At 40.3% G+C, this 22,540-nt stretch overlaps 1 protein-coding gene across 1 annotated transcript in view; it reads left to right on the forward strand.

The window, feature by feature from the left end:
• Window positions 1-18,840, forward strand: part of LOC124612457 (serine/threonine-protein kinase VRK1-like) — a 90,953-nt gene extending 72,113 nt beyond the window's left edge. The window contains exons 10-12 of the mRNA XM_047140685.1: window positions 13,539-13,832; window positions 14,829-15,088; window positions 18,302-18,840. Coding sequence (XP_046996641.1) covers window positions 13,539-13,832; window positions 14,829-15,088; window positions 18,302-18,390 — 643 coding nt within the window. The 3' untranslated portion in view covers window positions 18,391-18,840. The remainder of the gene's footprint in view (window positions 1-13,538; window positions 13,833-14,828; window positions 15,089-18,301) is intronic.
• Window positions 18,841-22,540: the final 3,700 nt, after the last annotated feature.

Raw genomic sequence — 22,540 nt, forward strand, 5'->3', positions numbered from 1 at the left:
GTCTGTAAGGTGATGGAGCGAATGGTTAACTCTCGTTTGGTTTGGCTGCTCGAATCTTGACACCTACTTACCAATGTACAATGTGGATTTCGTAGGCGCCGCTCTGCTGTTGACCATCTGGTTACCTTGTCGACCTTCATTATGAATAATGTCTTGCGGAAGTGCACGACCGCGGCTGTGTTCTTTGATTTGGAGAAGGCTTACGACACCTGTTGGAGGGCGGGCATTCTCCGCACCATGTGGGGCCTTCGCGGTCGCCTCCCTCTTTTTATTTGTTCCTTTTTAAGGGATCGACAGTTAGGGGTACATGTGGGTTCTGTCCTGTCAGACACCTTTCGCCAGGAGAATGGGGTGCCACAGGGTTCAGTTTTGAGCGTCGCTCTCATCACCATAGCGATCAATCCAATAATGGATTGCCTCCCAGCTGATGTATCAGGCTCCCTTTTCGTGGACAATTTTACCATCTATTGCAGCGCGCAGCGTACATGTTTCCTGGAGCGCTGTCTTCAGCGTTCTCATGACCGTCTTTACTCCTGGAGTGTCGCCAATGGCTTCCGTTTTTCTGCCAAGAAGACGGTCTGTATTAACTTCTGGCGCTACAAAGAGTTTCTCCCACCGTCCTTACAACTCGGTCCCGTTGCTTTCCCATTCGTGGAGACAACAAAATTTTTAGGTCTCACATTTGACAGGAAACTTAGCTGGTCTACACATGTGTCATATTTGGCTGCCCGTTGTACCCGTTCTCGAAATGTCCTCCGTGTTCTCAGTGGTATGTCGTGGGGAGCGGATTGAACCGTCCTACTTCGCCTATATCGGTCGATTGTCTGCTCCAAGCTGGATTATGGGAGCTTCGTATACTCCTCTGCACGGCCGTCCATCTTACGCCGCCTCAACTCCATACAGCATCGGAGTTTGTCTTGCGATCGGAGCGTTTTATACTAGTCCCGTCGAGAGTCTTCATGCTGAAGCTGGTGAATTGCCACTCACCTACCGGCGTGATATACTGCTTTGTCGGTATGCCTGTCGGCTACTGTCAATGCCCGACCACCCGTCTTATCGTTCCTTTTGCGACAACGCTCTCGACCGCCAATACGGGTTGTATGTCTCTGCCCTGCTACCCCCTGGAGTTCGCTTTCGTCGCCTCCTTCAACACCTTGATTTTTCACTCCCTGCAGCCTTTAGAGTGGGCGAGAGCCACACGCCACCTTGGTTCCAGGCTCAGGTTCGCGTTCACCTTGACCTCAGCTCACTCCCAAAGGAGGTTACCCCCGGTTCGGGGCTTCGATTCCCTGAGCGCCATCCAGAGCATCAGTGATCCGTATCCGGTTCACCCTTTCGTGCACCAGATCCAATGCTCTCTTCAGCAGCTGGTGGACGACGGTTCTCCGGTTAGCTTTATGTGGGTTCCTGGCCATGTCGGTATCCCTGGGAACGAAGCTGCAGATGCTGCGGCCAAGGCTGCGGTCCTCCAGCCTCGGACAGCTTCTTGTTGTGTCCCTTCATCAGATTGTAGCAGGGTCATTTGTCAGCGCATTTTATCGCTGTGGCATGCCGATTGGGCTGCACTTACGGACAACAAGCTTCTGGCCTTGAAACCTCTTCCCGTGGCTTGGACGTCCTCCTCACGTCGTCCTCACGCCCTTCTCTGCGGGGGGAGGTCGTTTTGGCCCGGTTACGAATTGGACACTGCCGGTTCAGCCATCGCCATCTGCCTACGGCTGCGCCGGCGCCGTTCTGCCCATGTGGGCAATTGCTGACGGTCCGCCACATTTTAACGTCCTGTCCGGATTTTAATACACTGCGTCTTGATCTTGGCCTGCCATGTACTCTGGATGCCATTTTAGCGGATGACCCAGGAGCAGCTGCTCGCGTTCTTCGTTTTATCAACTTGACAAACCTGTCTAAGGACATTTGATTATGCTGTTTCCTCTTTTTTTTTTTTAAATCATCTGCCTGTCTATGTCTTTTATAGTATTGTCCCTTTTAGTTGCTTTTTTAACCTTGTGCCTCGCGGTGCATTCCTAACTTAGTCTGGGCGCTAACGACCATTGTAGCTGTGCGCTCTAAAACAAAAAAAAAAAGTATCTCTGCTTCAAAGATATCGAAGCATAGACAGTGGTACAAGAAAAACCTTTTTTTTTTTTTTTTTTTTTTTTTTTTTTTTTTTTTTTTTTTTTTTTTTTTTAATATATATTTCGGAAGGATATATTAAGCAAAATCAACTGGTCTTTTAAACTGATTAGCATGTCACTTTCTCTCTTCATTGCTTGGCCTATTGTTATTTAAATATTGTTACTGCTTTCAGGGAAGTATGTTGACATTAAAATTGCAAAAGGTAGCAAGAGAGAGAAATTCTTCTAGATATTTGCAAAATAATTGCTGCTGGACCACTCGTTTATTTTGCACAATTTGTAAACTCATTGGTGTGGTATTGAGTCAAAATATGTCTCTACCTACCTACTTTCCAAATTAAACTTATACTTCAGAAAAAATTAAAACAGATGTCAGCGCTATCCCTTCTTGGCACCGCCACTTTACAGTCCACCATTAAATCCTCTTCAGGTGTTGCCACATAACTATTCTCAAACATCCTCCAAGATGGTATTGTCCACAGTTCTGTTAATTGTACTCACACCACATCTAAGCTGGAATTAGTCTCTTTAATATCTTCTCTTGTATTTACAACGAAGGATGACAGTCTTGTACATTACAGCATTCTCAAGTCTGGCTTGGACTTCATACACAAAATGAAAACCCATACAGACCAAGCAGCTTAATTTAATTCTCTTCTTTACTCTTATGGTAAGAATCAGCTGTCGCCTTGTTTTTGGCCAGAGTTCTATGGTGTGATATCTTCATCTCCCAGCAGCATCTGAGATCCTGGTTCTATCAGGTAGGTGGCTCTGCTAACGCCACATCTTGTTCAGGCATCGTCCAATACCTGGAACAAGATATTTACAACTATAATTAATGTCAGTTACAAAATATAAATCCATTCTCTTCATAATTCTTCAAAGAGATTTTTGTTCAGTGGCTTGACATTCTGAATGGTGAGGCTGTACTAACAACACCCATTGAGATCGGGAGGACAAAGTGGTATCACATTGGCCGGCAACAATTGGCATCTGACTTTGTGGAAGAGAAATCCCACTGTCAACTAATGGCCTGAGAGATTAGCTGTTATACACACATCAAAAAACGTTTTGCATCACCTCGGTTTCGAGAGTTCCGGAACCTGTACAGAAAATTGAAATAGAGATCAACATAAACATCATTTCTGCCCTTTTTATTACTCATGAAAACCACACATTGCATGTTGTACCACCATAGAGCGAGACCTGCAGTTTGCTGTACACACAGGTATCTCATAATACCCAGTAGCACGTCCTGTTGCGTTGATGCATGCCTGTATTTGTCGTGGCATACTGTCCACAAGTTCATCAAGGCACTGTTTGTCCAAATTGTCCTACTCTTCAACGGCGATTTGGCGTAGATCCCTCAGAATGGTTGGTGGGTCACATCGTCCATAAACAGCCCTTTTCAATCTAACCCAGGAATGTTCAATAGGGTTCATGTCTGGAGAACATTTTGGCCACTCTAGTCAAGCGATGTCATTATCCTGAAGGAAGTCGTTCACAAGATGTGTACAATGGGGGTGCAAATTGTCGTCCATGAAGACGAATGCCTTGCCAGTATGCTGCCGATACGGTTGCACTATCGGTCGGAGGATGGCATTCATGTATCATACAGCCGTTATGGCACCTTCCATGACCACCAGTGGTGTACGTCGGCCCCACATAATGCCACCCCAAAACAACAGGGAACCTCCACCATGCTGCACGTGCTGGATGGTGTGTCTAAGGCATTCAGTCTGACCGGGTTGCCTCCGAACACGTCTCCGATGATTGTTTGGTTAAAGGCATATGTGACTCTCATCAGTGAAGAGAACGTGATGCCAATCCTGAGTGGTCTATTCGGCATGTTGTTGTGTCGTGGTTACAAAGATGGACCTCACCATGGACACCGGGAGTGAAGTTGGGCAGCATGCAGCCTATTGCGCACAGTTTTACTCGTAATATGACGTCCTGTGGCTGCATGAAAAACATCATTCAACATGGTGGCATTGCTTTCAGGGTTCCTCTGAGCCATAATCCGTAGGTAGTGGTCATCCACTGCAGTAGTAGCCCTTGGGCGGCCTGAGTGAGGCATGTCATTGACAGTTCCTGTCTCTCTGTATCTCCTCTGTGTTCGAACAACATCGCTTTGGTTCAGTCCAAGATGCCTGGACACTTCCCTTGTTGAGAGCCCTTCCTGTCACAAAGTAACAATCTGGACGTGAACTGCGGTATTGACCGTCTAGGTGTGGTTGAGATACAGACAACACGAGCCGTATACCTCCTTCCTGGTGGAATGACTGGAGCTGATCGGCTGTTTGACCCCTTCCGTCTAATAGGCGCTGCTCATGCATGGTTGTTTACATCTTTGGGAGGGTTTAGTGACATTTCTGAACAAAGGGACTGTCTCTGTGATACAGTATCCACAGTCAACATCTATCTTCAGGAGTTCTGGGAAATCGGGTAATGCAAAATTTTTTTTTTGATGTGTGTATTTCCAGACACCATTACATAACTGTCACTCATGTAGGGTATTTGTATGTGACCTCTGTAGTTGAACCTTTGTAGATTTCCTGATTTAATGGTAAGTAGCTGGACAAGCACGTCAAACCTCTGCATGGTGATTGGGAATGGTTATCACTTGTGGAACAATTTCATCCAGGAAGTAGTGATGGAATTTGTGTTACAGGCTCGCTGTATTTGTCATGGATTGCCTAATTGCCCAAGGAAGATGACATTTCTTCAGGGGTTTTGCAGCCTTATGACAAAACACTTGTTACACACTTTTTCCTTTTTAGACTATAATGTGATCACCATATCCACAGTCAAAACTTCAATATGCTGTCCTGGGTATGGCACTCAGCTTATTAAGATCTTGCCAGACATCACACCTACCAGAGCTGGAAAACATCTAGAGAATGTGCATTTTACAGAATATCAGATATATGGATGATTGGGGGGGGGGGTTCAAAGGTACTAGAAGCGTGGAAAACAGTGAAGAGTTTTAAGGGGAGATAATGGGAAAAATAATTTCGATACAGCAAACTGAAAAGAGAAATTTGGGTATGGGGATATAGAACTGGACTGCAAGAATAAATTATCTGTGGGAAATACAGACTCAGTACTACAGCAGAAGTTGAAAGAATTTCCCAACCAGGAAACATGTAAATAGAATTAATGAAATGTGGTCTGAATGTGTCATGGAAATGTTTGAGTAAGTTGTTTAAGGCATGCATATTAAAGGGGGAAGATGTGCCCAAGGAGTGGAATTTGGTGTATCTAAATCAAATCCCCCCCTCCCCATGAACCATGGACCTTGCCGTTGCTGGGGAGGGTTGCGTGCCTCAGCGATACAGATGGCTGTACTGTAGGTGCAACCACAATGGATGGGTATCTGTTGAGAGGCCAGACAAATGTGTGGTTCCTGAAGAGGGGCAGCAGCCTTTTCAGTAGTTGCAGGGGCAACAGTCTGAATGATTGATTGATCTGGCCTTGTAACACTAACCAAAACGGCCTTGGTGTTGTGGTACTGCGAACGGCTGAAAGCAAGGGGAAACTACAGCCGTAATTTTTCCCAAGGGCATGCAGCTTTACTATATGGTTAAATGATGATGGCATCCTCTTGGGTAAAATATTCTGGAGGTAAAATAGTCCCCCATTCGGATCTCTGGGCGGGGACTACTCAGGAGGACATTGTTATCAGGAGAAAGAAAACTGGCGTTCTATGGATCTGAGTGTGGAATGTCGGATCCCTTAATCGGGCAGGTAGGTTAGAAAATTTAAAAAGGGAAATGGACAGATTAAAGTTAGATATAGTGGGAATTAGTGAAGTTCGGTGGCAGGAGGAACAAGACTTTCGGTATGGTGAATACAGGGTTATAAATACAAAATCAAATAGGGGTAATGCCGGAGTAGGTTTAATAATGAATAAAAAAATAGGAGTGCGGGTAAGCTACTACAAACAGCGTAGTGAACGTATTATTGTGGCCAAGATAGACACAAAGCCCACGCCTACTACAGTAGTACAAGTTTATATGCCAACTAGCTCTGCAGATGATGAAGAAATAGGTGAAATGTATGACGAGATAAAAGAAATTATTCAGGTATCGAAGGGAGACGAAAATTTAATAGTCATGGGTGACTGGAATTCGTCAGTAGGAAAAGGGAGAGAAGGAAACATAGTAGGTGAATATGGATTGGGGGGAAGAAATGAAAGAGGAAGCCGCCTTGTAGAATTTTGCACAGAGCATAAATTAATCATAGCTAACACTTGGTTCAAGAATCATAAGAGAAGGTTGTAGACATGGAAGAATCCTGGAGATACTAGAAGGTATCAGATAGATTATATAATGGTAAGACAGAGATTTAGGAACCAGGTTTTAAATTGCAAGACATTTCCGACAGATGTGGACTCTGACCACAGTCTATTGGTTATGAACTGTAGATTAAAACTGAAGAAATTGCAAAAAGGTGGGAAATTAAGGAGATGGGACCTTGATAAACTGACTAAACCAGTGGTTGTAGAGAGTTTGAGGGAGAGCATAAGGGAACAATTGACAAGAATGGGGGAAAGAAATACAGTAGATGAAGATTGGGTAGCTTTGAGGAATGAAGTAGTGAAGGCAGCAGACGATCAAGTAGGTAAAAAGACGAGGGCTAGTAGAAACCCTTGGGTAACAGAAGAAACATTGAATTTAATTGATGAAAGGAGAAAATATAAAAATGAAGTAAATGAAGCAGGCAAAAAGGAATACAAACGTTTCAAAAATGAGATCAACAGGAAGTGCAAAATGGCTAAGCAGGGATGGCTAGAGGACAAATGTAAGGATGTAGAGGCTTATCTCACTAGGGGTAAGATAGATACTGCCTACAGGAAAATTAAAGAGACCTTTGGAGAAAGGAGAACCACATGTATGATTATCAAGAGCTCAGATGGAAACCCAGTTCTAAGCAAAGAAGGGAAAGCAGAAAGGTGGAAGGAGTATATAGAGGGTTTATACAAGGGCGATGTACTTGAGGACAATATTATGGAAATGGAAGAGGATGTAGATGAAGACGAAATGGGAGATAAGATACTGCGTGAAGAGTTTGACAGAGCGCTGAAAGACCTGAGTCGAAACAAGGCCCCGGGAGTAGACAACATTCCATTAGAACTACTGATGGCCTTGGGAGAGCCAGTCATGACAAAACTCTACCATCTGGTGAGCAAGATGTATGAGACAGGCGAAATACCCACAGACTTCAAGAAGAATATAATAATTCCAATCCCAAAGAAAGCAGGTTTTGACAGATGATGTGAAAATTACCGAATATCAGTTTAATAAGTCACAGCTGCAAAATACTAACACGAATTCTTTACAGATGAATGGAAAAACTGGTAGAAGCCGACCTTGGGGAAGATCAGTTTGGATTCCGTAGAAATGTTGGAACACGTGAGGCAAAGCTGACCTTACGCCTTATCTTAGAAGAAAGATTAAGGAAAGGCAAACCTGTGTTTCTAGCATTTGTAGACTTAGAGAAAGCTTTTGACAATGTTGACTGGAATACTCTCTTTCAAATTCTGAAGGTGGCTGGTGTCAAATACAGGGAGCGAAAGGCTATTTACAATTTGTACAGAAAGCAGATGGCAGTTATAAGAGTCGAGGGGCATGAAAGGGAAGCAGTGGTGTGGTTGGGAAGGGACTGAGACAAGGTTGTAGCCTCTCCCCGATGTTACTCAATCTGTATATTGAGCAAGCAGTAAAGGAAACAAAAGAATAATTCAGAATAGGTATTAAAATCCATGGAGAAGAAATAAAAACTTTGAGGTTCTCCGATGACATTGTAATTCTGTCAGAAGCAGCAAAGGACTTGGAAGAGCAGTTGAATGGAATGGACACTGTCTTGAATGGAGGATATAAGATGAACATCAACAAAAGCAAAACGAGGATAATGGAATGTAGTCGAATTAAGTCAGGTGATACTGAGAGAATTAGATTAGGAAATGAGACACTTGAAGTAGTAAAAGAGGTTTGCTATTTGGGGAGCAAAATAACTGATGAAAGTAGAGAGGATATCAAATGTAGACTGGCAATGGCAAGGAAAGCGTTTCTGAAGAAGAGGAATTTGTTAACATCGAGTATAGATTTCAGTGTCAGGAAGTCGTTTCTGAAAGTATTTGTATGGAGTGTAGCCATGTATGGAAGTGAAACATGGACGGTAAATAGTTTGGACAAGAAGAGAATAGAAGCTTTCGAAATGTGGTGCTACAGAAGAATGCTGAAGATTAGATGGGTAGATCACATAACTAATGAAGAGGTGCTGAATAGAATTGGGGAGAAGAGGAGTTTGTGGCACAACTTGACTAGAAGAAGGAATCAGTTGGTAGGACATGTTCTGAGGCATCAAGGGATCACCAGTTTAGCATTGGAGGGCAGCGTGGAGAGTAAAAATCGTAGAGGGAGACCAAGAGATGAATACACTAAGCAGATTCAGAATGATGTAGGTTGCAGTACATACTGGGAGATGAAGAAGCTTGCACAGGATAGAGTAGCATTGAGAGCTGCATCAAACCAGTTTCAGGACTGAAGACCACAACAAGAAGAAGTCAAATTCATAACAGAGATAGTAAGAATGTAATGACAACCTTTTTACTTTCTAAACTAATAGCAAGGAGACTGAAAAAGAATTTGAATAAGCATTTGGTGTTCATAGATTTCCAGAAGGCTTATGACACAGTGCTGCTCAATAAAGTTTAAAGTTCTGAGGGGAACGCGATCGAAAAGATGTGTTGGCAGTATATGCAATCTGTAGAAGTTTACAGCATGTTAATCAAAGTGGGGAATAAAATTTTTTTACTGCCTTTCAGGATTATAAAAGAAACAATCTGTCTCAGAAGATTGCGCAGAATATCTCAGTGAGGCTGTGTAAGAAAAGGATTAAAAACAGGAATGCTGGTTATCTCGCACATAGTTCAAAATACACATCCAGAAAGTCTTAGACCTGTGGAGTAGGAAATGAGCAGGAATAGACAGTTGAATAAAAAAGGATTCATATTTGTATGCCTTGTACTTCGCAGATGGTTGGGTAGTGGTGTCCAGTGAAGAAGATTACATTGCTTTATGCTAAGAAAATTATTGGTATAATATAATAAGTGAGGATTAAAAGAAAATTTTCAAGAGACTGGATTCTTATGCAGTGGACAAAAAGTAGGAAACGCACCACTAGTGGGCCAGCGTATCAAGAGGTGTAAAAAAAATTTAAATATTTGGGTAGCATCCTTTCAGGAGATGGAACAAGTAATTGGTAAATACAGCAACGAATAGCCCACAGAAGAGCAGCAATGCAGAAGCTAAACCCTCTTGTTATGGTGTTCTAAGGTAAGTTGGAAAGTAAAGATGATGTTCCATAGAAGTATTGTAGAGCCTGTAACGACCTATGGATGTGAATGCTGGGGCTGAATGGGAAAAATAAAAACAAATTCAGAGTTGTAGAAGTGGTCTTTCCCAGAATATTGTGCATAATATCTCAGTGAGACCATGTAAGAAATACAATGATCAGGGAAATTACCCAGACATAAGAAAGAATCACAAAGAGAACGGCAAATCACAAGGTATGGACGTACAGTGCAAATGACAGATGGCTGAAGAAGATCTTGATATACTGTCCTTAGGAGAGGAGGAGGAGGAGGAGGAGAAGAAGAAGAAGAAGAAAACTGAAGATTGCTTGGTAAGATGGGATAAAGCATGCTGTGAGAAAAAGAGAAATAGAAGACGAAGTGGCAAGGGAAAATAATAAGCCCAATAATAGTTCAATGTGGTAGGTGTTCAGGCAACAAGTACACATAACACCAAGACTTGCAGCTCCTGAAGAAGATGGATGTGTCGGTTCTCAAAATATTGTGCCTTACACGGAAACAATTTAGCAGTGCATCCAGAAGCACACCATTAAGGAAATTTCCACGTATTATTCTACCTTCCCAAAATATCTGTTCTATACTGTGACATTATTCTTGGCAGTAGAGTCAGTTGCTTGGGGATTGCTGAGAAGTCTGTGGCATAACTCTGAGGTGTCCGATTTCAACTTGCAAGACAGGTTTGCCTGGCAAGAGAGATTGGGGTGAAAGACTGGGACATCTGTTCTTGAATAACTGGTGCTATCTCCTGTTATCTGCATTACAGTTTGACAGTTGTCAGAAACTCCATATAACTTCTTTTATGTGCACTCTCGGATTACAGATGTGATTTGTTGATGGTCTTTCGCATCTGTCAATAGTTGGTGTAAGATTCAGTCAGGCTTCTTGCAGCTTTTTTGTCATTGCTTCGGTGTGCTTGCGTCACGTGGAGTGCCCTGTTGTGGTGGTATCTGTCAAACGGTGTAATTAGTGTAATTCCTCTGGAGTGCTGTCTATGTAAAACTGTACTGACTCCAGCCATCAATTGGCCTTACATTATTAATTTCCCATAAAACTTCTTTCACATAATTGAACTGTTCTTTGTGAATCAGAAACACACTGATGGAAAAAATTGCAACACTAAAAATGCAGAGTACTGAAATTTCAGGAATACATTTGTGTAGGTAACATATTAAATGATTAACATTGCAATATTACAGGTTAATGTAAGTGCGAGATAAGCTGTTGAAAATTCGAAATGCTGGTACGTTAATAACTGGTATAACCACTAGAATGTTGAATGCAAGTATGCAAATGTGCATGCGTTGCGTTGTGTTGTACAGGTGCTGTATGTCAGTCTATGGGATGGAGTCTCATGCCTATTGCACTTGATTGGTCAATAAGTGGGTGGCTAATGCTTGTTGCATTGGCGTTAAAGTTGTTGTCTGACAATGTCCTATATGTGTCGTCAATTACAAGCAGATCTGTTCACTGAACAGGACAAGGCAACATGTCGACACTCTGTAGAGCATGTTGATTTACAACAGCAATTTGTGGGCAAGAATTACCATGTTGGAAAACACCTTCTGCAATGCTGTTAATGAATGGCAGCACAACAGGTCAAATCACAGGATTGACGTACAAATTTGCAGTCATGGTGCAAGGGGATAACCATGAGTGTGTTCCTCCTGTCTTACAGAATTGCACTTCAGACCATAACTCCTGGCGTCCAGTGAGTTCTTGCACAACATAGTAGAAGTTGCAAATGGTGGTGGTTTGGGATCAGTGGAATGCATGCCACAGGGCATCTGGCTCAGAGATGACCTTGAAGTAACTGATTTGTAACAGTTTGTTGTGTCACTGTGGTGCCAACTGCTGCTCAGATTGCTGATGCTGACGCAGTATGGTGCGCCAGAGCCATACACTGAACGCCAAGGTCTTTCCTCTCGGTAGTGCCACATGGCCATCTGGAGCCCGGTCTTCTTGTGACCTTACATTGTTGTGACTACTAATGCCAGGAATCGTGTACAGTGGCTACATTCCTGCCAAATTTCTCTGCAGTAAAAGCAGAAGGAACATCCAGTGTCTGGTAGCCCTATTACATGACCTCGTTCAAACTCAGTGAGATGTTAATGGCATTTTTGTTGCTTTAAAGGCATTCTTGACTAATTTCAGCTCACCATGTCCAATCTTATAGGTAACTGATGCTCACTACCATTACAGCGTGTATGTAAAGCACACCCGATTTGCTTCCTTACAGTATAGCTACTAGCACTACTCTTATGCAACTGTCATGAAATTGGAATAGACACTATCTTTCAGGTTTGGAAACATGCACACCAAATTTTTACCTTGTTTAATTTCACACAACTCCTCCTTGGTTTTGCAATTTGTTTTTCTGACAAGTGTTGTCTAAGTAAAGCTGACATTGGTTCCATCCCACTTGTTTTATCTGCCAACTTGGTCAAGTGTCTTCTATCATTTAGCCAATCCCTGACCGGTGTCTCTCAGAAACACTTATGCATGCATAGTATGCAACTTACTGGCACTTTTGTATCCTTTGGACGGTTTACTTAGAAAGCCACTTTTAGCTTGAGCTTGCCAATTAGGTCCTAGCTTTTACATGGTGTAGTCAGTCACACTAGTACTGTTTATAACCATGAGACACCTCCCTGCTGCAGTACACAGGGTAATACATGTTATGGTAATATGCACTGCACCACAGGACAATTAGAGGAAAGGAAAAGGATTTTGTCCATTTTTGTAAATAAGACTTACTGAATGGGAGTGGGTGATAGTCTATAAATAAAAATTGTTTAAATGACCTCCTTTTTCCTAATTTATTAAAATCTAGAAATCTTTTTTTCCCACAAAGATATGGGGATGATAACAAAATATTAAGTATACTTTATATGTTTTTACGTAAAGTTATGTTAATTCAACATTAAAAACATTATCAAGCATGAGGGCAACCAGCATTATGTCTATGTGTTTGTCAGTTTTATATATTACAGCATATTTTTAACACTGTTCATCTTTAATGTAGAAAAGTGTCATGGAAATATCATAGAATTATTTGTTGTGAAACATGGTCAATATGCTCATAGAACTAGTTTGTATGCACTTCTGGGAGTTAACTGTGTGGTAAGGTGTGTGTTTGTGCAGAGGACCTCTGCAGTTATGCATGGGGGCTTTGCTACCTGGGTTGTAGGCTAGAAGCGTGTAATTATGAAATGATCTGTTAAGCAGTACAGTCCTAGTAAAAAATGTAGCTATTAATCACATTGTCCCATAGTACAGTTTCATCATCATTCTCTCTCTCTCTCTCTCTCTCGCACGCGTGCGTGTGTGCGTGTGAGCAGTGCACGTGCACCCACCTGCTTAGGTGGTTGTGAAACTTTGCTGTAGATTGTTTAATCCTGTCATCATTATTTAAAAAAAAATAATTTTTGTTGTAGAAGTAACATAAATGTGTATAGACATCATTTAAACTATAATGTACCAAACACATTATTGTGAGTGCCAGCATGCTGGGGGAGCTCTGTAGCATACATTTTGTATCTGGTTGATGATGCCAGTATACATGTAAAACTACTTTTTCCACATGTGTGTGGTTGATGGTGCCAGTATCCATGTAACACTAGTGTTTCCACATGATTCTCCTGTGTTTCTTATACTATCTTCGGATATCTTTGTATCCTCCTTTTATGCCTCATTTTATGAGTAGTTTCCTCTCTCTCTCTCTCTCTCTCTCTCTCTCTCTCTCCCCTCCCCCCCCCCCCCCCCCCCCCCTCCCTCCCTAATTTCTTTTTCAATTTGCATTTAAGAACCTTGACCGATTGTTCATCTTTGAAACAACTGTCATGTTGCATTTGTGAAAGTAGTGACATTAGCCACTGCTTGAGCCAGATTTTGTTGTTATAGGTCTAACTGTTAGGTGCTAGTACTTTAATTTATTTGCAGTCTGATTTGATTTTTCATACGTTTATGGTCATTTCCCGTAACACTTTGTGTTTGATTAAAAAATGACTAGAAAAATATTTTTCTTGCAGAATGACCCGAAATTCAACAGCAGCACCTGTTTTACGATCTCATCAGTTTTTCTGGGAGAAAATCCTTTCTTCACATCCAGAGAAGAAACCACAGATAGCTCGCAAAAATATGAACAATGTGACAAAACTTGAAGTTCCTAAAGTTAGGCATCCTGAGCCATTTGACCAGCAGGTGTCAATCAAGACTGAAGACCCAGGTATTCCAACACCAGCTATGCTTGAGGTAATGGCAAGAATGCAAGAAAGAACTTCATCGCAAGTAACTGGAGTGATTAGGAAAAACCGAAGTGATAGGTAAGTTGAATGCTTTACTTTAAAGGGCTAACACTTTGGCTGGCCGCTGTGGCCGAGCGGTTCTAGACGCTTCAGTCCGGAACTGCGCTGCTGCTACGGTCGCAGGTTCGAATCCTGCCTCAGGCATGGATGTGTGTGATGTCCTTAGGTTAGTTACGTTTAAGTAGTTCTAAGACTAGGGAACTGATGACCTCAGATGTTAAGTCCCATAGTGTTTAGAGCCATTTGGCTAACACTTTGCCATTAAATGATTTGTTTGTGTAGTTGCTTGTTTGGTGGTGGTGGGGGGATTGGGGGGGGGGGGGGGGGGGAGAATGAGGAATTTTTTTTAACACTCATATTGATAATAAGCTAAATATTGAGGATGAGTATGCAGTATTTACTTTATTTATCTAAAACAGCCTTTTATGCCAGTTTTACCAACACAAAATTTAGAATATTTTACTACAGTCGTCTTAGTAATGTTTTTATTTGTGTTGCAGTACAGAAAATAGCTGTAATTACAGCAGAAAAGTTGATACTGTCTAATTTTTGTGACTGAGGCTGTTAATGCTACTGAAGTACTTTGTAAATTCAGTTGATTTGGGCATCCTGTATTTATGAAGGATGTTAGTGAAATGGTAACATTAAACTCTGATTTGATTTGCATCACAAAGAAATGATTAGAGACATACAATTTAGTTTTATAGGATAATATGTACAGACGTTATAAAGCTGTTAGAAACAGAAGTAGCTTCTGGCAAATAGTAAAATATAAATAGATGGGGACAGAAATATGATTCAGATTAGCATTGGCCATAAAACATAGGGAATTCCAGAAGTCTGCATGTGGAAATACAAATTTTGTCATTTGTTTCTCAGTGATGGTTTAGAGGAACTGACCTGTTTAATAGATACTTGAGATCAGTGCAGTTAACTGAGTTGATACTTTCACTTTTTGGTTAACGTTATGGTTATGGTAGAAAGTTAGCTGTCATTAACAATTCATTTCTACAGCCGCTGTAGCAGTCCATCAGAAGAGTCAGTATATCCATTTGCTTTAACACCAGCAATGGAACAAGTGTTAAGGAGACGAGAAGAGTTGCAGCAACAAGAGATTGAGAGAATGAGAGCTTCAAGTGACTCAGATGAAAGCACAGAATGTATGCGAGTAACACGATCCAGAGCAGCTTCCAGTTCCTACAAATCAAATGAGAAGAAGAAGAAGAAGAGGAAGGCAGTGTACAGCCTGTCTTTAGTTGACGGGAATTGTAATGGTGAGTTTCCTGTGTGTAAAAGTGTTGTGATTACTGTCTCTAACCTATGTCTTTTATTGGTGAATGGTATAGAGTCGTTTTTGAAAATTTTTGCCATAATAGAGGCAGCATAAAAATTTAAGATGCAAATTCCTGTTTGCCTTATCACTTCCTACACCTTATCTCAAAGCACAATCTTCAAATTTATACAGTAGTCTGAATCTCAAACTTTTGGGGAAGACAAAAGATATGCCCCTGGGACAGGTATTTAATAAGTCTTTTGTAAGTGGGCTGCAGTCAGAGAAAATGTAAACAGATAGTCTTTTTCCCAAAACTGTGGAACAGAGAAGTCTTTTGGAGCTGGATGATGCCTTTTAGATTGTTGTAGAAATGTCATCAAGGCTTGACAAGAAATGTTGTGGTTACACTGTACTTTGAATGCATACAATACCTTGTTGTAACTGTATGCCACATACGGCTCCATTTGACCTCTTTGGATTTGTAAATAGCTACTAAGCCTTAACACATATCTTCATAATTTTTAATCTTCTTAAAACATTAATAAGAGGTCTGTTCAAAAATTTCTGGAACATTCGTAATTTCGCACCAGTAGTGCATTGGAGTGAAATGCTGTTCACATCCCTGTACACACGTGTTTAATGTGCAACTGCTGGAAGTTTCACTGTTGCATGCCTGTTAGTTATTGTTCATTGCTGTATTGAGTAGAATGTTGTGTCGCACAGTTCGGGAATTTAGAGATGGCAAAACTAGAGGAGCAAAGCGTCTGCATTAAATTTTGCTGAAACTCAAGATTACCTTAATAGAGACAAACAAAATGACACTGGAAGTTTACAGTGATGGGTGCTTAAGCCATACTTGGTGTTACGAATGGTTCAGGTGTTACAAATGGTTCACATGGTTTAAGAATGGTTGGACGGTAGTTAAAGATGACCCTCGTTCGGGATGCCCTTCGACATCTACCGACAACGCTCAAGTCAGGAACATCAACAAAATTGTGCAGGCTAATTGAAGACTGACTATCCGCGACATTGCAGAGCAATGTAATATTTCAGTTGGATCATATCATGAAATCTGTGAACAGAATCTTGGAATGCATCGTGTTGTCGCCAAGTTCGTCCCATGGCTCTTGAGTCATTCATTCCTCTTGGTGCATGACTATTGCACAAAAAATGAAATCACTGTGCTGCCTCATCCTCTTTACTCTCCAGACCTGGCCCTTTCTGACTTTTTTTATTTGCAAAGTTGAAAACCCCTTGAAAGGACAGAGATTTGCAATGATAGACAAGATAAAAGAAAATTCACAGACGGCGGTCCACACGATCCAGCAAACGGTATACCAAGACTGCTTCCGGAAGTGGAAATGGTGGTGGGAGTGGTGTATCATCTGTGGAGGAGAATGTTTCGAAGGAGACCATGCACAATAAGTAAAAGATAAGTGTAGAAAAATTTTATGGACAAAGTTCCAGAATTTTTTGGAGAGACCTCATGCACTGCTTCATCTATTTTCAATAACACATTTTGCTGCCTGCAGCACTTGCGCACCAGTCTATCCTGATTGCATCTCCCCCACCCCCTCCTCCCCCACCACAGCCTCCCTCCCAACCCCTCTGTCAACTATGCCATCATCATTTCTGCTGGTCGTTCTACACCACCCTCACTGCTGTCATATCCTACAGGTTGCCTCACTTGTGCCCCCTGCTCCCCACATCCTGTGTCAGATGGTTGTGCTTTGAGCTGAAACTGTATCTTGCAGTGTGTAATTTCTTTCATATGTTTCGTTTCTTTTTCATGTGTAAATTTATCACTGCATAAATAGCAAATTTGAAATGTTAGAAATGTTCTTTTTCTCCTTCCTCCATTGCCAATGTCAACTATTCTTACTGTTCCCCCTCAGTCAGTCAGCAGGCAAGGGCTATTCATGAATCTTCATCCATGACTTAAAATTTTGCTTTCTTACATTTCATAAATCAGTTTGCCCCTCCCCTCGCGCACCCCATACATCTGAAGTATGTTGCAGCAGAAGTTTGTGGCAAATGCTAAATATTTTGTCATATACTCCCTATGTTGTAAGCTTCGGAAAGTTAAAATTTGGTTCATACTGATTGCAACATAATTTTTAAATACCTTACACTTTTACAACGAAAATTCATTAGAGATGAAAAAATTCTTTAAATTTCTGTTTGTTACCTCCAGTATCACCATAGCTCCCAAGTGATTAGCACATATTTTGTAAGTGGTGTGATACTAATAGGAAATTTAAAAAAAAAAAAGGTTGGTGATTTGGTACGCCAATTGCAGAACAGATCACAAAAGATCAATTGGGAACAGTATTTTGTTTTGAAGAGGGGAAAATTTTTAATTTTTTGGTGTGAATATTGACCTTTCTTCTTTAAAAATGGTTTGTATAGGAGGCACAGATTGACAATCAGACACACAAATATGATTACTATATTTGTCAGGTCTGATGGTCTAATCATAAAGCACTTGCTTGAAAACTGAAATTCAGATCGATCTATGGAAACGTTTGTTCACTGTTAACATAGACATCATCTCTCAGTGATTTGAAGATTCACCAGGAACCCCCCATGATTCAGATTCCCTGTTAAACTGTGGGTCCTAATTCTGTGGTAAGACTGCCAGGATAGGTTAGGAACAAAGAACTCGCCTAGTGGCATCCAGTTGAAAGACTTATACCAGGTCATTGACCCATATGGAGTTGTTATTACTGTATTCCATCTGTAAAACATTGGTTTATTGCAGCATGCACTTCTGTGGTGCTGGATGTGACAATTTGTGTGTGTCTTAAGATAACCTCTTCATTTATAAAGACACAAGTAACAAGACGTTTTCCACCAATTTGCCTCCTCTTGAATTCTATCCTGGTTTGAATTGTTTATCAGCAAACAGAAAAGGGAATGGTAGAGTGCCCCACATCCACCATGATCACCACCACCACCATCACCACCACCACCACCACCACCACCACCATCATCATAAATGGGAATAGGGACAATATTGTTTGATACCCCTAAAAGGACTTCTTTTGAAGGTGTACAGATGTCACCTATTTTATACACAAGTGAGTAGTCATTTCATACTTGATTTGGGGAAACAAAAACAAAAACAATGTTTATTTGTAAATTGCTATTTTGGGTTTTTGTTTTACCTTCCACAATGTCAATGATGTATGTGTACTCTTCTTTTTTTCTGTAGGTGAGAAGAAACAGTTCGATATATCACAGAAGAGAAGCAGACTGCCTATACGTCCCCGTGTGTTAAGAAATGGTTCATTACTTATGTAGTCCAGTTTTTATAAAAAAAAACTGATTGTTGATAGCACTCCATTGACTGCTGTGTGTTGTGAATGTGGTATGTGATGTGGATATTTACATACATTATAAAGTGTCACTAGTTTTGAAATATGTGTACTATATGATGGACATATAAGTGAGTGATCCGAGTGAGATTTTCAGCGGCATTTTGGACTTTAACCAAATGCGCTGTTAAACTTGACATAACTGTGTGTGTGTGTGTGTGTGTGTGTGTGTGTGTGTGTGTGTGTGTGTGTGTTTGTTTGTTTGTTTGGGGGGGTTAGGGGGCTTTTTTTATTGTACAAATCTAAAACTAGGAATATTTAAAGACTAGCACGCATACGTTCACACGTATACACCAGTGCGTGCTGTTGTATATTCAGTTGTGTAATTTATCATGTAAAACAGTATTCTGGCATTAAATGCTCTTTCGCTCTACTGCGTCCTGATTTTTATATTCCTGGGTTGCTTGCATTACAGAAATGCAGGAATCTGGAGGCATTCTGTGCAATATACTGTAACAAAAACAAACAAAAACTGTGGCATCAAAAAGGAAAAGAATTCATGACTGCTGCATTTTATTGTGTGTTCTGTAAGCTTTATGTTAGCTAAATAGTTAAATTGTGGACTAAGTAATAAATTTACTTTTTTGTCTAATATATTCAGAATAAATTTTACATTTAATAATATATTACTGTACTTAAGTTCTTTATTTTACTTGATAGTTTATACCCAGTGTCTCTATGCCCATGACTCTTTCCTATATTTCATATAAAATGTTCTTTACTGTCTCATTTCTTGGAGAGAAAGATAGATGTATGTTGAAATTACACTGAAGTAAGAGAGGCTACAGGGATGAAATAGCTTCCGTTGTGTTTTCTTTTTATTTGAAGTCTCATTACCATATTTTCTGAGAAATTTACAGTTTTTCATTTAGTAATATACCTTGTATACAGATGAGAATACAGTTCAGTTTGGTTTGTATATCTCAGGATGTGTTTTACAAAATAGGTAGGTAGCTGGTAGTCTTGTCCTAAAATGTCAAAGTTGGATATCAATGTAGAAACGCAATGATTTCATTTCCATTCTACAATCTGTAAACCAGTTATGTGCTCTGTGTCTTAACCATATCTTTTAAAATATTCATTTAATAAACAGCAGTGTTCTTGTACATTAATCCATGAACACAGTGAATTTTGCTCTTTGGTGTAATACTTTGAATGAAGTTCGTGGCAGTTTCATAGTCTTAACATCTTCGTTGTTACCTACAGTAGAAATCAGTATGTTTTGTTGTTCTCAAAAGATATCTCATTTGAGTTTCACCATTTCAGTGCATAATTAGAAAAAAATGATTCATTTCAAAAAATTTGTTTGATAAATGAAAAGCACCAGTTTGCTTTTGTTCTACAATATTACTTTTATTGTTAACCAGTTTTCGGCTTACAGGGCCATTTTCAGACATTTGTTGAGTATTAAATGTCTGAAGATGGCCTTGTAAGCCGAAAACCGGTTAACAATAAAAGTAATATTGTAGAACAAAACCAAACAGGTGCTTTTCATTTATTATAATGTTGTTCTGCCAAGAACCGATGGAAGATTCTGTTAACATAATATATGTTTGCATACCTGCTTCATGTTTTTACTGTTCTCAAAACATTTTGTTCATCTCACTCAGAAAGTATGATTCATGTGTATACGGATATTTGTAGACTGAAAATGCATTACAAAGTTTATACCTTTGCCTTCAGCTCTTCTTGTTTTATCTTACATATAGTTTTTTTTCAGGTCATTTATAGCCCAGTCAATGAAGACCAAAAAAGTCAACTAAGGGATAAAATTTGTGTAGTTGCAGATTTTTGTACAGTGGTTGGAGACAGTGTCATGAACGATGACTAACAGGATGTGAGGTCACACTTTTTAAAGTTTCTTTCCTAAAATAACGAAAAAACTATGGCTTGTAGCAAAAATGTATCCCACTACAAGCTTAAACTACATTAAATTTCCTACAAAACCAGCCCTATTCCTATTCATTTTTGGTATACAACTCATTGTTTCCACATTGCAGGGAATAGAAAAATCCCAGATTATTAATAATGTTCTTTTAATGGTAAGAAATTGATGTTTGTTGTTAAATGAAGTGGGTTAACAACAAATATTAAATGTGCAGTAGAACCACATTGAGGGATAAATTGTGTTCTGAGGTTGTAACAGGGTGGAGGAGGAGGGGATTTGTGGTGTAGAAGGGCTAGGGGAAGGTAGCTCACTGGATTTTGTTCATGCTCTTCCCTCCTTCATATGTCTGCAAATTGAAAACTCAGCAGGTGATTACCCACTCTCTACCCCCACTACGTCACTAGAAGAAACTCCATGGTGCTTCGCAAAGTTACACTGACTCTCCACAGTGCGTCTTGTGAATCACTGTTGACACAGAGCACGTGTATGCCCAGGGGATGTTTATTTCCCACAAAATGTGTTAGCATTACACGGGATGTAGGTATGAGGTACCAATAACTTTGTGCCCACCTTTTTGAAAGTATCATAACCTAAACTTGTATATTTTATTTTAACCCTTAACTGCTGTAGTGGGGTCCTTTAGAACCCGAGGCGAGATGAATACAATACATAGTATGTGAACGGAACAGCGGTGAAGTGATGCAATTTAACGTGGAGTGTTGGATGCGGTGTGTCCAGTAATATTTTGTAAGATAAAGAGAAAGAGATGTCAAGAATATCCCACAAGAGTATTAATGTAAGTTGTTTTTCATTATCTCAACTAATGGTTATCACTGTTAGCATTCAACCGCGATTCTTGTACATATATTTTAACAACGCGTTTCAAGAGACAATGCTCCCATCATTGGGTTGTAAAGTCTATGTCATGAAATTAAACGGACTAAAAAGACAAAGTACCATCACAAATAGTTGGGAAGTCCATAGAGTAAAACAGAATTAAAAGTATATTGGACTGTGGGTCCTCGTCTTACATTCAAGTTGTTGACACAAGTCGGTGGCCGTCCCATAGCTACCAAATATGCTGTCACACTGTGCTGGCTCGGGAGCTGTTGTGGACTGCCGTGCCTAGGTGTTGTGGCGTGGTTACAGCCATGTGCTTGACGGTTACGCTATGCTATGGGGCACCTTATTTCCTTATTGCATTGGTCTGCCATCATTAGCCTCTCGCAACTCCATCAGTGATATGCTACAAGTTTTAAAGTCGCATACCTATCCTAAAATAATTCTAAAAAACCCGCTAAAAAAACTCATTTCTTTAAAATTATCTTGTGCATTTAGAATATTGCTTTGTTTCTTTTCATGGATAGCTATTGCGAATTCCTCTAGTAAATCAAGTTTCCTTCCTTTCTTTTCTACATGCAATGTTTCTACGTTGTCTTCTGTGCTATTAAGGGGATGGCCTGTTTCATATATATGGTTCGCAACAGCTGATTTGTCATAATTTCCTAAACTGAATGCATCTTTATGTTCTTTATACCGGATCGCGACTGAACTTCCTGTTTGCCCTATATATTTTGCATCACAAGTTCTGCACTGAATCTTATAAACTCCCGATCTTTCAAACTTATTTCTCTTCTCGCCAATATCATGCTTAAGGCTATACCTCACTAGGTTATTAGTCTGAAAAGCTATTTTAACATCGTATGGCTTAAGAATATTTGCTATCTTTTGTGAGACTGTTCCGTAGTATGGGAAATGTCATTGACTGGCGTATCTTTAATTTCCTGCTGACAGAAGCCGAAAAAAGATGTGTTATCATGAATCCAACGGCCCCCAAATTAAGATCACGGGTGAAGATACATAAAGATCTGCATCCAGTTCGTCCGATGGTTAACGGTCGAAATAGTCCAGCATATAAAATAACGAAATTGTTGAACCAAATTCTGAAAAAGACTTACGTGTATAAAAATAACTATTTGGTGCGTGGTAGTATGACCATGATAGGTGAAATTAAAGATACGCCAGTCACTGACACTTCCCGTTTGGTTTCGTTGGATGCTAAGAACTTATACTCCAGTGTTCCGGTTAACGAAACTATAGAAATCATTAAGAGAAATTTCCTTAAATTCGGTAAAATTTCAACGCAAGAGACACTTGAATTTATTGAACTCCTACAGCTCATTACAAG

The sequence above is a fragment of the Schistocerca americana genome, chromosome 4, assembly GCF_021461395.2.
Source record: "Schistocerca americana isolate TAMUIC-IGC-003095 chromosome 4, iqSchAmer2.1, whole genome shotgun sequence".
Lineage (NCBI taxonomy): Eukaryota > Metazoa > Arthropoda > Insecta > Orthoptera > Acrididae > Schistocerca > Schistocerca americana.